The 16018-nt window shown below is 42.6% G+C and overlaps 1 protein-coding gene across 11 annotated transcripts in view; it reads right to left on the bottom strand.

The window, feature by feature from the left end:
* Positions 1-16018, bottom strand: part of UTRN (utrophin) — a 507208-nt gene that overhangs the window by 73422 nt on the left and 417768 nt on the right. For 10 of the 11 annotated variants that reach the window (XM_084827754.1, XM_084827752.1, XM_084827759.1 and 7 more), the window contains one exon: positions 3292-3493. In XM_084827754.1, coding sequence (XP_084683880.1) covers positions 3292-3493 — 202 coding nt within the window. Of the gene's footprint in view, positions 1-1903; positions 2311-3291; positions 3494-16018 lie in introns of those variants that run through there. The other variant, XM_084827763.1, reaches the window with a different exon arrangement.

Genomic DNA, 16018 nt, shown 5'->3' with positions numbered 1-16018 from the left:
ACAATTAGCTAAATTAGTTAACCCCTTGGCTTCCAGATCTTAGCTGGTTTAAAGCATTGTTCATCCTAATTCTACCAGTGTTGTTCATAGAGATACTGTTATGTCTCTGCGTTCCTTGTCTTATGCGCTGTTTAACCAATCTGTTTTATGTCTCAGCTAGTAAAACTGCTGCCCTCTACGCTCTAATAGCCCAACAAGAGGCTAAGTAATATGTATGTCACAAAAAGCTTTGTATAGTTATCAGAAATGCTATAATTGTAATGAAATTATGCATTTAAGGGGGGAATGTAGCAGCCATATCGGGGGTCAGACTAAGTAGCCTCATGCAGTCTCATGCTTCATGTTCTTGCTGAGCTCCTTCTCCCTTGAATATATTGTTGTAAGCTGACGAGACACAGGAATTCCTTATCTTGTCAAAGGTCATACAATTGTATATCTTGTTCTCTGCTGTTCTCTTCTGTTCTCTCCTTATCATGGCTACCCTATAACCCAGTTCTTGTATTATAAACAATAGTGCTAAGAGAAGAAATGTTGAGGACTGCAACCCCACGCGGGAGGGGGAGGAGGAGCCGTTTCATATGTGTCACAATGTCTATAAAAACAATCTGCTGATGTATTTTGGGGCTTCTGGCTCTTTGGAAATGATTCCAGCCTTAAGCCCACGCGTTAAATAAAGAATCTCTTTTTCCTTCACTCCGTGGTCTCTCTGACTCTGGGTTCTGCAACACCTCCACACAATTTTTAGAACTCCTTCTCCTGCAACCCCTGATGCCACAGTTGAGTCCCCCAATCCTCAGTAGAGAGATGGCGGGGGTGGGAGGGTGGGAGGACTGCCAGGAGAAGGAAGGGGGAGAAAGTCAGCTTCCACAAGCCTCCTTCCACACACATTTCTTTGGATCCAACCCTGTATTTTCAAGACTAGACACCTAAAAGGTATTATGCTGAAGGCTGAAACATTTTTACAGAGCAGATGTTAATCAGTTATACAACCTTTAAATCCTTGAAAAATAAAGTTCAAAGATATTAGATTTCATCTCTGCTCATTGACCTAATGTGAGGGATAAATAATTCTTAATGTGACAAAAATAAAAAGACAATAGGTGCTGCTGTCAATGGTTTTCATTTAATGTTTTACAAAGGCCATAAACATCAGTAAGCATGTCTAACAGAAAATGTTTCTTCAGTCCCTGGTGCTAATTAAATTCCAGATTAATAGCATGAGAGAAGCAGATGGCTTCTGTAGGTGGGTTATTTCAAAAACTGTATACATCAATGATATAAACCATGGAAATGTTGAGTGATGAATTAGAGACGACCTAAGGTCATTTGCAAAACTGACAGGATCAAGTTGGGTATGAACATTTTATTGTTCGAAAACTTTGAACGTAAAAGAAACAATTAGGAATCATGAACTAAAAGAGCTGTGTTGAGCCTTATGTTTCGGAGTTAGAGCAATGTCAAGATTCAGATCTCGCATCCGTACTAGAGCTAAGCAATCATTTCACTGCTCAGGTGAAGGTTAAAGGTGAGGAGAGGACATAGCTGCACATGCAGGGCCCATCCATGACATTCTCAACTTCTCTGTGTTGAACTGAAAGGTCTGCAGGTGGCTTTTCCATGGGTTCGCTTGAATGAAATCCTTCAGACCTCTCTGCTCAACATGGGAAGCTTGAAGGCTGAGGGGCAGGGAAGATGGGGGTGGGGCTTGCGTGTGCGCCCATGTCACCCACACACTTTTAGCCCTCACCTGTACAGGCTGAACGCCTCCCTAGGGCTAATGTCAGCATGGAAATTAGTACTTGACAGCACTGACAAGATGGGCTTTGCTATCAATCCACATGATTATGTTCTCCTCTGTTTACCCCTCCTATTCTTTCACACTATTTTTTTTTCTTTTAGTTTTAAATAAGAAGACTTTCTGACTGGGTCTCAGACATGAGTCTTTTCCAGCCCTACCTGGAGATTGCATAATTATAATAATAATCCTTAAAATGTATAACAAAGCAGAATTAAACTAGAAAAGATTTTTTTCTTACACATTAGATGTTCAGAATAAATAACAGTATGCTTGGCTTTCATTCAAATCATTGAATGGATGGCATGCAAAAGAAAAAAAAAAACTATTATGAAAATACTTTTCTTTTTAACCTGAACACTCTCCTGCTCTAAAAATCCAAGTCTTTCCACTTGAAAGCAACACTTGAACTCTTCCTATATTTCTATGATGGAGTACTTACCTCAGCACACTACCTCTGAATTCATAATTTCAGAGATCACTGACTTAAATGCCTCTACCCAACAACGGTAGCCCTAGCAAATAAGAAGTGTACAATACAATTAGGTAGGTACAGAAGAAGCACCTTTCAAAAATTGTTCATTGCTTTCATTCTTCCTGTCTACTTTTCTTTAGTGAATTATAATTCCTCCAAATGGCCATATAAAAAAATGTCATCGGCCTTTACACACTGGATAGCAATGAATGGTCTGGTTTCATACAGGATTATTGTCAACACTTCCAAATAGGCGCAACAGGAGACCAATAATTTCAAGTAACTACACTATCATTAGCATTTGACACTTTTGCAGTTTGGACCTCAATTCCTCAGAGGTAGAACATATGCAAAGTAATCATGACTTTACAAGTTGTTACAGCAGTAGATGCACTCTAAGTCACGTGCCAATGTACTGTTCCTGTGATGATTAAACTACCCATAGCTTACACTGATGTTGCTAGATTTTTATGAAGGCATTTACAATTGGGATCTCAGACAATGCGAGGGGGCTATATGTATAACATAATATTGAGAACTTGTTGAATTCCACAACTACACTGAAATCGCAATGAATATTCTGCCCCATTTTCCCCACAGCACTATGTATGTACAATGCTTGTTCTGAGTCTTCCCAAGTCCAGGTACAGCATATATTCCTTATGCAGACCATAGTATATGTTTTGGAATTGCCTGGCCTTCCAGTACCACACATACTATTGGGATAGGCAGCACTGTTGGAATATGGCTCCCACTTTCTTAGCAACTTTAGCACTGCAGTGCCCCCTTAGCACTGCAGCACCCCTTTAGCACTGTGGTTCTTCAGTTTTCCACCCCACATACAGCCACAGTCCAGAGTTTATTGCACACATTGGGTTCTTGTTGTTGGCAATGGGAAGGGAAGATCTATGAGTGGATGGGCTTCTTATATGGCTGAATAAAATCACTGTTCTGTGCTCACAGGCTTAGCAATGCTGGATCATGAACAATGTGTTTTTACTGTTTGATATCTCATACTTACGTATCGTAAACATTCAGCAGCCAGTTGAGACACATGTCTACACAAAGTGGAATGTTCACCAGATCCTTGTGCTTCTCTTCCATTCCACTGTAAACTGTAGTGAGACAGCTGACCACATCCTGAACACTGAGAAGCTGGTCATTTTGGTTCAATTTGTGCTGTTTGAAAGCTTCATTTGTTGTATTTAAGTCCAACAGGTCCACTGGCAAAAGAATTAAGCGGAGAAGATACGGTGATTGTATAACATTTCATTTCGATGAAGTTTCCACCTTTGGTTTATTATACAAAGTGTTCAATGTACATATCAGAAGACCACAAATCTGCCTCTAAATGTAAAGTGACACTATGATCCTAATTAGTGATGGTGCCAAAGTTCATAATTATATGAGTTTATTTAGGTCTTAATATGCAGCTGTATTATAAATCAAGAAGCATTTCCTCAGAAGTTCTTCTCCAGCTTGTGATGTTAATGAGATTCTGTGAACAAGCAACCAGCATTTAACAGCCCAAAGCCAGCTGTTTTGTAAGTGCAGGTGCAGAAATCATTTGATATTAAACCCTTAATTTTAATGAAACTCTGCTTGATTGCTATTGGGAGTGCTCAATGCAGTTATGCATGCGATAACAAACTTCAGGGGGCAATATGATAATATGCATGTGTACAAAACTATTAGCATGTATGTGACAACCTTACAAGTCAGTAGAAACTTTCAGTAAATCGGCCCTTTTTTGTGATCATTTACAAGCATCTTCTAAATATAAAGCCACTTGCAGAGTTTTCAACCTGAAAAATGGGGTAGCCATTTCTAAAATGTAGAAAGTCAAGGAGAGCTCTTCTATCTGGATGAGGGCCAATAAATAGAAACTCAATCTTAACAAGATGGAGGTTTGTGAGTAGATGATTCTTATCTATTCAGACATGTTGAACCTGTTCTGGATGGGTTTGCACTCCCCTAAAAGTTCATAGTGTTGGGAGCACTCCTAGATCAGTCTTTGTCACTGGAGGCCCACATAGCATCTCTGACAAGGAATGCCTTTCATAAGCTGAGGCTGATGCACCAGGTACAACCTCTCCCAGACAGAGATAGCCTGACCATAGTTATCCATGCTCTCGTAACATCTAGGAATTACCACTGCAATGTGTTGCACATAGGGATACCTCTGAAATCTGTTTGGAAACTTGCTTGACACCAACATTGTTATCATTTCTTCATTGTTATCATTTCATATCATATCATTGTTATCATTGTTATCATTGTTATCATACCTGTTTCCCGCCTCCCAGCTGAGCAGAGCAGAGCAGAGCAAGCTGCTCCAGCTGGTCCAGGGACTACAGAAGCAGGCAAGCTCCCAGAGAGCGAGCGAACAGAGCGAGCGAACAGGGGGAGCAAACAGGAGTTGGCCAGGGGAGTTCGGCAGGGGAGGTCAAGGGGGAGGCCCCTAACATTTTTTTTTTAACTAACTTTTTCCCATTTATTTGTCTTGTAACACACACTTCCACACCAGTGGGACTCTGCTTTTAACCTCTACTGAGTAGAGGAGCAGGCACAGGCTAGTCTAGAACAATCACAAAGCTAGACACAAAAAGGGAAACGGGGCTATGGAAGGACAAGACTCTCCAGTGGTGGTGACCTGCAAGGTGTGTGCCATGTTTGTTTTCTTGCCTGAGAACAACATGGCCTACACCTGCAACAAGTGCAAGTTGATCACGCTGCTGGAGGAAAAAGTAAGTGGACTGGAGCGGTGACTGTCAACCCTCCGGGGAATAAGAGAACACGAAGAGTTCTTGGACAGAATGGGGGAACTACAGCAGCAAAGGGCAGACCAGAAGCTTGAAGAGCAACAGCAAGATGAGGCAGAAGTGGGAAATGCTGAGGAGAAGAAAAATGGAGTAGAGGATACTCCTTGGAAAACGGTGACAGTTAGGAGAAGAAGAACTAGACGCCACTCTGCACCAGTGGAAACGGTGGAGCTGTGGAACCGATTCCAGGTACTTGCAGATGAGACTGGAGGACAGCCTGCAGAGGAAGAATCACAGGGGAACCTGCATGAGAGTGAGCAAGAGGCTGAAGGTCAGTCAAACAGAGGCGATGAAACCCAGGCCTACAAGAAGAAGAAGAGAAGAGTGGTAGTAGTGGGAGACTCCTTGCTGCGTGGGATCGAGACCCAAGTATGTCGCGAAGACCCGTGGACTCGCCAGGTATGTTGTCTCCCGGGAGGACAGATTAGAGACGTGACTGAAAGGTTACCTGCACTCATAAAGCCCACTGACAGGTATCCCTTTCTTCTCATCCATGTGGGAACAAATGATAGCGCCAAGCGGAGCTACGAAGAGATCACGTTAGACTTTGAAGCTTTGGGAAGGAAACTCAAGAACTTTGGGGCCCAGATAGTTTTCTCATCCATCCTTCCAGTAGTTAGAAGAGGGATAGAAAGGGAACGAAAAATACTCCGGGTGAATGACTGGCTACAAAGGTGGTGCCGACGAGAGAGATTTGGATTCTGGGACCACGGGCTATACTTCCTGGAAGATGGGCTGTTGGCTAGGGATGGGTTGCACCTCACAAAGGCTGGGAAGAATGTGTTTGGCCACAGCATGAAGAACTTCATCAGGAGGGCTTTAAACTGAATCCTACGGGGAAGGGAGATGTAATGTTGGGGGTAACAATGGACGTAGGCGCATGCACTGCAATGGAGAGAACAGCGCTGATAGCGCCCAATAATAGTCTTCAGACACATGTAGGAAGAAAGCCAGACTATGAAGCACATGGTCTTCGATGTCTATATACTAATGCCCAGAGTATGGGAAACAAACAGAATGAACTTGAACTCTTAATACAAGAGGGAAATTATGACTTGATAGGTATAACTGAGACTTGGTGGGCTGACTCTCATGACTGGAATACAGCAGTTGAAGGATATAACTTGTTCAAAAAGAACAGGAGGAACAGAAAGGGAGGCGGGGTTGCACTGTATGTGAAAAATACATATCTCTGCACAGAAATACAGGAGGAGGAGCTTGGTAGCCCCATCGAGAGCATCTGGGTTGAAATAAATGGAGCAAAGAATAAAAGGAACCTGGTGGTCGGAGTCTACTACCGGCCACCCAATCAAGGAGAAGCCAAGGATGAAACTTTTGAAAAGCAAATAGCCAATGTTTTAAGGAAGCATGATGTAGTAGTAATGGGGGACTTCAATTTCCCCGATATTTGTTGGGAGACAAATTCTGCAAAACATGGCCCCTCCAGGAAATTCCTGACTTGTGTGGCGGATAACTTCCTCCTACAGAAAGTAGAGGAAGGAACTAGAGGATCGGCTATCCTTGACTTGATCCTAACCAACAGAGATGACTTAGTGGATAAAGTAGCAGTTACAGGAACTCTGGGGGAAAGCGACCATGTTGTACTTGAGTTCTTGGTTCTAAGGGAAGCAAAAGCCGAGTGTACTCAAACGCGTACCCTGGATTTTAGGAAAGCTGATTTTAATAAACTCAGAACAATGATCAGTAAGGTCCCATGGCAAACAATGCTAGCGAGAAAAGGAGTCCAAGATGGGTGGGAACTTTTAAAAAAGGAAATTCTCAAGGCACAATCACAAACAATTCCAACAAGAAGAAAAGGTGGAAGACAACAGAAGAAGCCAATGTGGCTTCACAAAAAGCTTAGGGATGACCTGAAAACAAAAAAGGACACATATAGGAAGTGGAAAGAAGGCCAAGTAACAAAGGAAGAGTACAGGCAGGTAGCACAGAATTGCAGGGATGGCGTCAGGAAGGCTAAAGCGGAGAACGAGGTGAGGTTAGCGAGGGATGCTAAAAACAACAAAAAGGCTTTCTTCAGCTACGTGCATAGTAAAAGGCAGAGGAAAGAAATGGTTGTTCAGCTATTAAATAAGGATGGCAAAATGATAACAGATGACAAAGAAAAGGCAGAGGTGCTCAATTCCTACTTTGGCTCAGTCTTCTCCCAAAAGAGGGTCTATGACCCCCCTGGCAAAGGCGAAGTACAGGCTGAAGGGGCAGGATTGCAGCTTGAGATCGACAGGCATATGGTCAAGGAACACCTAATTCCTTTGAATGAGTTCAAATCTCCAGGGCCAGATGAACTGCATCCTAGAGTAATAAAGGAACTGGCAGAAGAACTCTCAGAACCGCTGTCTATTCTCTTTGAGAAATCATGGAGGACCGGGGAAGTGCCAGATGACTGGAGGAGGGCTAACGTTGTCCCTATCTTCAAAAAGGGTAAAAAGGAGGAACCTGGGAACTACAGACCAGTCAGTCTGACATCAATCCCTGGGAAAATTCTGGAGCAGATGATAAAGCAATCCATCTGGAAGCACCTTGACAACAATGCCGTGATTACTCGAAGCCAACATGGATTTGTCAAAAACAAGTCCTGCCAGACAAATCTGATCTCATTTTTTGATCAAGTCACCTCCCTTGTAGACCGTGGGAATGCTGTAGACATCATATACCTCGACTTCAGCAAAGCTTTCGACAAAGTGCCCCATGATATCCTGATGAGCAAACTAGCTCAAAGTGGGCTAGATGAAACAACGATCCGGTGGATCCACAGTTGGCTACAGAATCGGACTCAAAGTGTGCTTCTCAATGGGACCTTCTCAAGCTGGGGAGAGGTAACGAGGGGGGTACCGCAGGGCTCAGTCCTGGGCCCAGTGCTCTTCAACATTTTTATTAATGACTTGGAGGAGGAGGTGCAGGGAATGCTGATCAAATTTGCAGATGACACAAAATTGGGCGGGATAGCTAATACTTTGGAAGACAGAAACAAAATTCAAAGTGATCTGGATAGACTGGAGTGCTGGGCAGAAAACAACAGAATGGCATTTAATAGGGACAAATGCCAAGTTCTGCACCTAGGAAAAAGAAACCAAATGCACAGTTACAAGATGGGGGATACGTGGCTCAACCACACTACGAGCGAGAAGGATCTTGGAATTGTCGTCGATCACAAGCTGAATATGAGCCAACAATGTGATGTGGCTGCAAAAAAGGCAAATGCTATTTTGGGCTGCATTAATAGAAGCATCGCTTCCAAATCCCGGGAAGTACTAGTTCCCCTCTACTCAGCACTGGTTAGGCCTCATCTGGAGTACTGTGTCCAGTTCTGGGCACCACACTTTAAGAAGGATGCAGACAAGCTGGAGAGGGTTCAAAGGAGGGCAACAAAGATGATCAGGGGACTGGAAACAAAGCCCGATGAAGAGAGACTGAAAGAACTGGGCATGTTTAGCCTTGAGAAGAGAAGACTGAGGGGAGATATGATAGCACTCTTCAAGTACTTGAAAGGTTGTCACAGAGAAGAAGGCCAGGATCTCTTCTTGATCATCCCAGAGTGCAGGACACGGAATAATGGGCTCAAGTTACAGGAAGCCAGATTCCGGCTGAACATCAGGAAAAACTTCCTGAGTGTCAGAGCAATACGGCAATGGAACCAATTACCTGGGGAGGTGGTGGGCTCTCCCACACTGGAGGCCTTTAAGACGAGGCTGGACAGCCATTTGTCAGGGATGCTCTGACTTGGATTCCTGCATTGAGCAGGGGGTTGGACTCGATGGCCTTGTAGGCCCCTTCCAACCCTACTATTCTATGATTCTATGATTCTATTTCAGCACCAGGCAAATATATTTATATTTTCCCTGGCTTTTACATGTATTTTGGTATATTAGTGAACTTTTTAATAGGTTGGTTATGTTTTACTTGTATTTTATCTTGTTTTTGTCCACTGCCTCGGAAGCTCTGCTGAAAAGCACTATAGAAATAGTTAAATGAAAATAAATGCATAAATATATTTAATCATACTGCTGGTACCAGATGAAAAGCCCTGGTTTTCAGATAATATTCATAGAGTTACAATTGGCACCAAGAATTCTGTTAATGGCAGAGATGAGGACTCTGCCATAACAGAATTTATGTAACATACTAGTCCAACAAAGATGCATTAAAGCATCATGATTTAAAAGAAAGCTAAATAGGGGTTGCATCCAATATTAGTCCTTCTTAGAGAAAATCCACTGAAATGAATGGGACTTAAATTAGACTAACATTGGATACAACCCTAGGAGTTGTCCTATTGCACTGTATTTGCATCAAACAATGTTGGGCAGAGCACACAGATCAATATATTATTAAAAACCACTTCACAATCTGGGAAAAACAATAATGAAAACATGCCCATATGTAATGAGAGGTATCCTCCATGGAAGCTCACATTTCTGCTTTGAATTTTTTCCTGAATGATGACAAGAATGTGTGCCATTTCCAAAGTGCACATTCAGTTATAGAAGCAATTATGGGAAACTAATTATCATCTAGACAATGAGATAGAAGGAAAATAGCTGATCGTGAATTTCCCCCCAAGTAGTCTTATGTTCTGGAAACAGAGATTTCACAGGGATAAAAAGAGTTTAAGCAAGAAGCCAAATGGCAGCATAATGTTTAGGAACATCTTTCACTAGAAATCGTTGAAAATTTAGCATACAGTGGCAGTTTCTTGGCATCCTTTTCACTGTATATGTACATTGAGAATGTTAAAATTGGATTTCCCCCAAATCATGTTTTGTACACAGAACCAAAAGTGCATTAACAGGATATTAATTTGAACAAAAATAAGACTGGACAAGTCTAGGATGAATTCTAAATTACTGTATACCACTCATATGCAATAAGAGGGCAGAGCTTTTTGTGATGTACAGGGTACAGGAGGGCCGGGGAATGCCACAGACACCACTAACAATACTGTTGTGGTAGCAACTAGAATTCCACCATTCGTATTTCAGGCAGATGCGTCTCATTCTGTTCCTCTATGGAAATCTTAGGGGAGAGATTTCCATAACTCCTCATCCAAACTCCGTTATGTACACACATCATAATAAAAAGGAGAACTCTACGATAAAAGATTTACCTGATGTTCTCCATCTTCTCCCCATTGGCACAGGCATATTATATTGCTCCTGTGCATGAGTCAGAACAGGCCTGGGATAACCTGGGACTGCTTGTTCAAATAAGGTGCTGACCAACACTCACCTTGTGACCAGGAAGGTGCTTCTCAGAAATGAAACTGGTGGTGACACTTTTTTTTTTTTTTACTTTTTTTTCTTCTCTTGCACTGTGTGGCTTGTCTTGTCTGCAGAGTCACCTTAAGCTATTTTCTTTGTAAGCACCTGACTCTCTACTGCCCTTGTAGGTGCCTAGGAGCCTGTCATTGTCCACTTATGAACAAGCAATCCCCATATACCATTAAGACTGATCTGGGCCTTGAGAATAGGGATGTCAGTGAAATTCTCCCAGTTCAGCCTTGGAAGTGAACTTTGGGGGCTCTGAAAAGCATGGTTTGATGGAGACACGAGCTTTACAAGCCCCCAAATTCTTCTCTGGCTTAGATTAAAAACTGAGCCAGAGAAGAATTCTCAGCTTCCCCCTATCCATTCTCACCAGCCCTGGCTGTTTCAAAAAGCCCTCCCTGCCAGCCCCCAAACCTCACTCTGTCATGTCTCTTTTGAAGATGGTTTAACAAGAAATCTCAAAGACAGTGAGGTGTATAAACTAGACGTATGCACCAACTACAAGACTGACCTCAACCCCCGTTTGGCACTTTAGAAAATGGCCCGATTCTACTGATTCAGAGGCTGTCTGCTTCAGCTCAGGTACCAAACCTGGGTTGACATTCAGAAATCCAAGGTTTCACGCCTCCCATAGGCATGGGATAGGAAATCAAAGTTTTGCTATAACATGTTATCTCAGAAGACAGAAGTAGATGAAATTTGCAGACCAAATAGTTGAAACAGCCTTCAAGTCTGTTACACAGCTGACCATAAAATTTAAGAAACTTTACAATGTGGCCCTCTACTTTCACTGGTAAAACACTATCCAACTTTAGTTTTGTTTTACATCAATATTTACATATTTATGATTTTGCAGTGCCAAGTCAGTCCTATGAAATACTAGACAGGCTACGGCTAGACTTTTACAATACCTTCTTTCAAGGAAAATACTGATTCCTCTGATATATAAAAATAAAGATATATATCTATTTGGATCCAGACAAAGTTATTTGCTCATAAATCCCATTGATTTCAATTGGAACTAAGTCACTATTTACCTGTCCTACTGATTTTAAAGGGACTTAAGTGTAAGTAAATTTGGATCCAAACACTATACTGGAAATATTAATCCACGTGGATTTTCCCACCTAGGAAAAAATATCCACAACTACATTCCTGCCATTTCCTACCCACTACTCTTTCTTGAAAAATCTGGAAGGATGGGCAATACTCAATGGTTTTCACATCTACAATTTGAAAAGCATTCTTCTAAAGCACATTATGTCAGCAAAGGCTTTGAGATGCTAACTTCAGACTTCTCCTTGTAGTTTTCCCCCCAAAGGCCTTTAGAGTTTGCAGCTGTTAAGCTATGATAGCAATTTGTCACATCTAACAGTCAGATGATGACCCTCTATTTCAAGGGATTCAATCTGACATTCTCTTTGCCTTGGTGCAAAAGCCCTTCTAAAGTGTTATATAGTCTGACACCTTTAAAAGCTATCTGCGTTTAAATTATGCATAACTATTTCCCCCTTTAAATGGAAGTTACATGACAGCTTGGTTTGGGTGGTACCTAACAAAGAGGTTTAGCAGATTCATCTATGCAAACTTGCTTGTCAAAAATTAAGACTAGAAGTTTTTAACCTCTAGGGCCCTAGAATGGTTGGTAGGGGTCTTTAACCCTTTGCTCTATGCCTGCAATTTACATTACAACTGGATACCTTTTTGGCAATGCACATTGGAGGCATGGGGGTGGGGTGGGGTGGGCTTATCCAGATTGGGACACAGGGGATGGAGGCAAGAGATTAAAGACTTCCACTCTCCCAGGTTTGGGTCCAATTTGTTTAGTAAGATGCAGGCTCACCTTGTGAGGTCACATTCCATAACTAAAGGAACAGGCCTTGCAGACATAAGCCCTCTGCAATAGAATTCCTCTGAAAATACTGGAGTACTGGCAGCATTCTAGCTTCAGAGTGAAACTGCGCATGCCCGACCTAACCTTGCCAGCAGTTGCTGACATAGACTTTCATGGAGCAGAAAAGCCTTAATAACTTCTGAAGCCACACCTCCTCAAGAATCCTGAATAACATACATCAGTAGTTTTCACCAAAATTTTAAAGAAATATATGCTACGACAAGATGCAGCTAGCAGTAAAAAGGACAACTGTCAATTTCCCGCACTTTTTAACTTGCAGTAGCTGTGGCAATTTGTATTGAATTGGTTTGATATTTTGTTCAATTGTAGATCTTACCTGATAGATCATGGATGCCAAGTTTCAAGTTATTAGCTCAACACTGTCATTTTTATAAGCAGAAGCCTACCGAGGCTTATAACGGCAGAACCTTTTTTTCCAGTTCACCTTAACTCAAGGGCCACTCCCATTTTCAAAACAGTTTAAAAGTGAAAAATGAACACAGACATACATGTTTCTATTTCCTTTTCACAGGGGATTAGCTTGAAAGACAAAATTGTGTTTGGTTTGGTGAGGCAGATGGCCAAGGAGGATTTTTTTAGCTGAGCCATTTGAAGTCACTCCGCACATCATCAGCACCTGAGAGATTTCCAGTAACATGTCAGCTGGATTGTGAACATGCAGACAGTGAGTTTCTGGGAAAGCAGGACTGAAAATGAAAGTGCTACTATTACCCCACTGAACAGTGCCTGAGTTATCTCAGCACTTTCTCCGATTCCTCCCCCCATCCCCAAGCATGTTCCTTTCGACTGGTTTCAGTGTCATTCTACTTCACAAAAGAATACTTGAGTGAAATAATCACAGTGTGGAAAGCAGCTCTGTCCTATGGGACCCACTACCAGAACTGCAGGAATAGATCAGTCCAGTATTTATCTCCAGCCAGCCCCAAGCAGTATCCTTTACATATTCTCAAGTCTGGGTGCTTTGCCTGCATCTCACTTACATTACAGGACAGTGTTATGTGCAGATTTCCATCGCTGTGTGTACATGTCAACAGTCTCATGCCTGAATTCACACTAGCATAAAAGAACTTCCAATCTACCTATATATTAAGGTTCACTGAAAGTTCTTCCATGAACCTGATTCACCCTTTTTGCCACCATTTGTTTCGTAGCAACGGTTGTGCTGCTCCTCCCAGCAGCCACAATCCCTGCCCCCCTTGTTCCTCCAGGCAATATTATTTCATGCCCTGGTACTGTTCCAAGAGGCAGGGGTGCTCTGGTGAATCTGCTGGACACCATTTCCTCCCAGAATCCTCTTTGGAACGATGCTGCATCATGACAATGGGCAGTAACCAATATTGCTGCTGCGCTCCTGCTCCATCTGTGGCACAAGTAGGACCCACCACTTGCACAACAAAAAGCTAAAGTCCAAAAAGCAACCCCAGAAACGAGGGGAAGGCTTGCTTCCAGATCAGGACGGGTCAGTGGAGTTTCCTTCTGCACACTCTGCTGACCTGTCCTATTCTGGAAATTAGCACTTTCGCCAGTGGAGACTGGTGGCTCTGACGTCAGTTGGGCAGTGAATCACTCCGGGTTTCAGTCAGAATCAGTCAGAACTCTAAAGGAGCCGGATAGCTCCTTTATTTATTTAATTATTTATTTACAATATTTGTCTACTGTTCCATATCTAAGACAGATTTTGGACTGGCAAACATAAAGGTAAAATAGTAAAAGGACAAAATGATTAAAACACAATATTAAAATTATGCTTTGTAAAAATATAAACCATGGCTGGTCAGTTAAGGAATGCCTCCTGGAAGAGTGCTGTTTTCAGGAGTCACCGGATGCAACACAGTGTTGGTGCCTGCCTGACCTCCAGGGGCAGGGAGTTCCAAAGAAAGAGAAACACCATACTGAAGGCTCTTCTCCTGGTAGACCCCAATCAGGCCATAGGTCCATATGGAACCACCAGGAGCATGCCTTCTGATCGCCTCAGTGACTGGGCAGGTCGGTAAGGAAGAAGGCGCTTCTCAGGCAGCCTGGTCCCAAGTTGTTTAGAGCTTTGTACACTAGTATCAACACCTTAAACCTGGCCCAGTAGCAAACAGGCAGCCAGTACAGTTCCCTCAGCAAAGGACTTGCATGATGAAAAGGGGCAGCTCCTGACAACAGCTGAGCTGCTGCATTCTGCACTAGGCCCACCTTCCGGAGCAGCCTGACTGCTTTAGAGTTCTGACTGGTTCTGACCACAGCAGATTCATTGCCTCACTGACATCAGAGCCACCAGCCTCCGCTGGTTTCTGCTCATTTCGGGACTACAGCAGTGGGTCCTGCTGGCGTGTGGGCAGGCTTGGATACTGCCAAGAGCGTCAAGGGGGGATCTGTAGGTTGAAACAGAATCCAGGACAGGGCAAGCAGATGAGACCAGGCTAGATTATTAATAGCTTGTTTCATCAGGGTCATGGAACATGCTTAGCCCCCATCCCAATGCTGGCCCTGAGTATAAACCTTTACTTTCTCCTCGATATGTACATACTGCCATTCATTTTGATGGGGGAAATGTAAAGCTCTGGGCACAACACTGAAGACAGGACAAAACCTGTCCACCACCCCATCCATGTAGTTTGTGTATATTGTATGTGTACTTTTATGTAAATGGCTTTTAAACTTTTTATATTATATTTAATGTTTTAACTTCTCTAAACCACACAGAGAGCTTTGGCTATGGGACAGTATAGAAATGTAATACATAAATAAATAAACAAACAAACAAACAAACTACAACTGACAGGGATTCTCTCTTCCTCCTTCTTAAGACAGTTCCAGATTCTCTCTTCCCACCTCCACCTCAAACACAACTTCTTTCACTGATGATTATCACTTAAATATATTACAAATATATTAAATGATTATCACTTGTATTGCTTTTATTGTAATTGGAATTATTTTTAAAGTCATGATTTTTAATATTGTATTTCCAATGTGATTTTAATATTTCTATGTGAACCAATGAGGGATTTTATTATATTTAGCAGCATATAAATATCACAAATAGGGGTACAATCCTATTGCTGCTAGACGGTGGCTAGATGGCCATAGGATTGGTTGGTTCCTGGAGAACTGCCTCCCCACCCCCTACCCCGCCGCCTCGTAGGAAGCATGGATCATTCCCGCGCTCATAAGAGCAGCACGGAACAGGGGGAAAGGGGGCGTTCTGGGGCGGGGGAGTTCGTAAGTGCCGGTACGACACTTTCTATGTGTCGTCCGGCCTCCCCACCCTGCACTCCGATGTCCTGCAGCTAGACAGCCAAAATTGGCTGTCTAGCTGCGAATGCAGGGTGGCTGGAGCGCAGAGGAGACAATTCCCTCCGTGCTCCTCCCGCCACACATTGGATAGGCGGTCACCTCCGAGTTCAGAGGCAGCTGACTATCCCTATAGGATTGCTCCCTAAATAAATAAAATATATGCTTAGTTCAACTCTTATATACTTAATTATTTATATGCTTTCAACTGTATGTAGTTGAAAATAGGGACTAAGGAATTGCCTACTTGAGTGAATTAAAACATCTCCTGGCACAAAATTACAGCTATTAAAAACAAACATCACAGCATATCTTTACATTGATCGGGGGAATTTTTCACTGTCCATTTTCTCCCTCACCAGCTGAGGGATTCACATATCAAAACCCCTGATTTGAAGCAGAGATCATCAAAGCCACAATCCCTTACATCAGGGATGCAGAACCTGA

The sequence above is a fragment of the Heloderma suspectum genome, chromosome 1 (genome assembly GCF_057233095.1).
Source record: "Heloderma suspectum isolate Gila_16-S chromosome 1, 16-S_ref, whole genome shotgun sequence".
Taxonomy (NCBI): Eukaryota; Metazoa; Chordata; class Lepidosauria; order Squamata; family Helodermatidae; genus Heloderma; species Heloderma suspectum.
The sequence above is the reverse complement of the archived record's forward strand: the minus strand, read 5'-3'. Positions and strand labels throughout refer to the sequence as shown.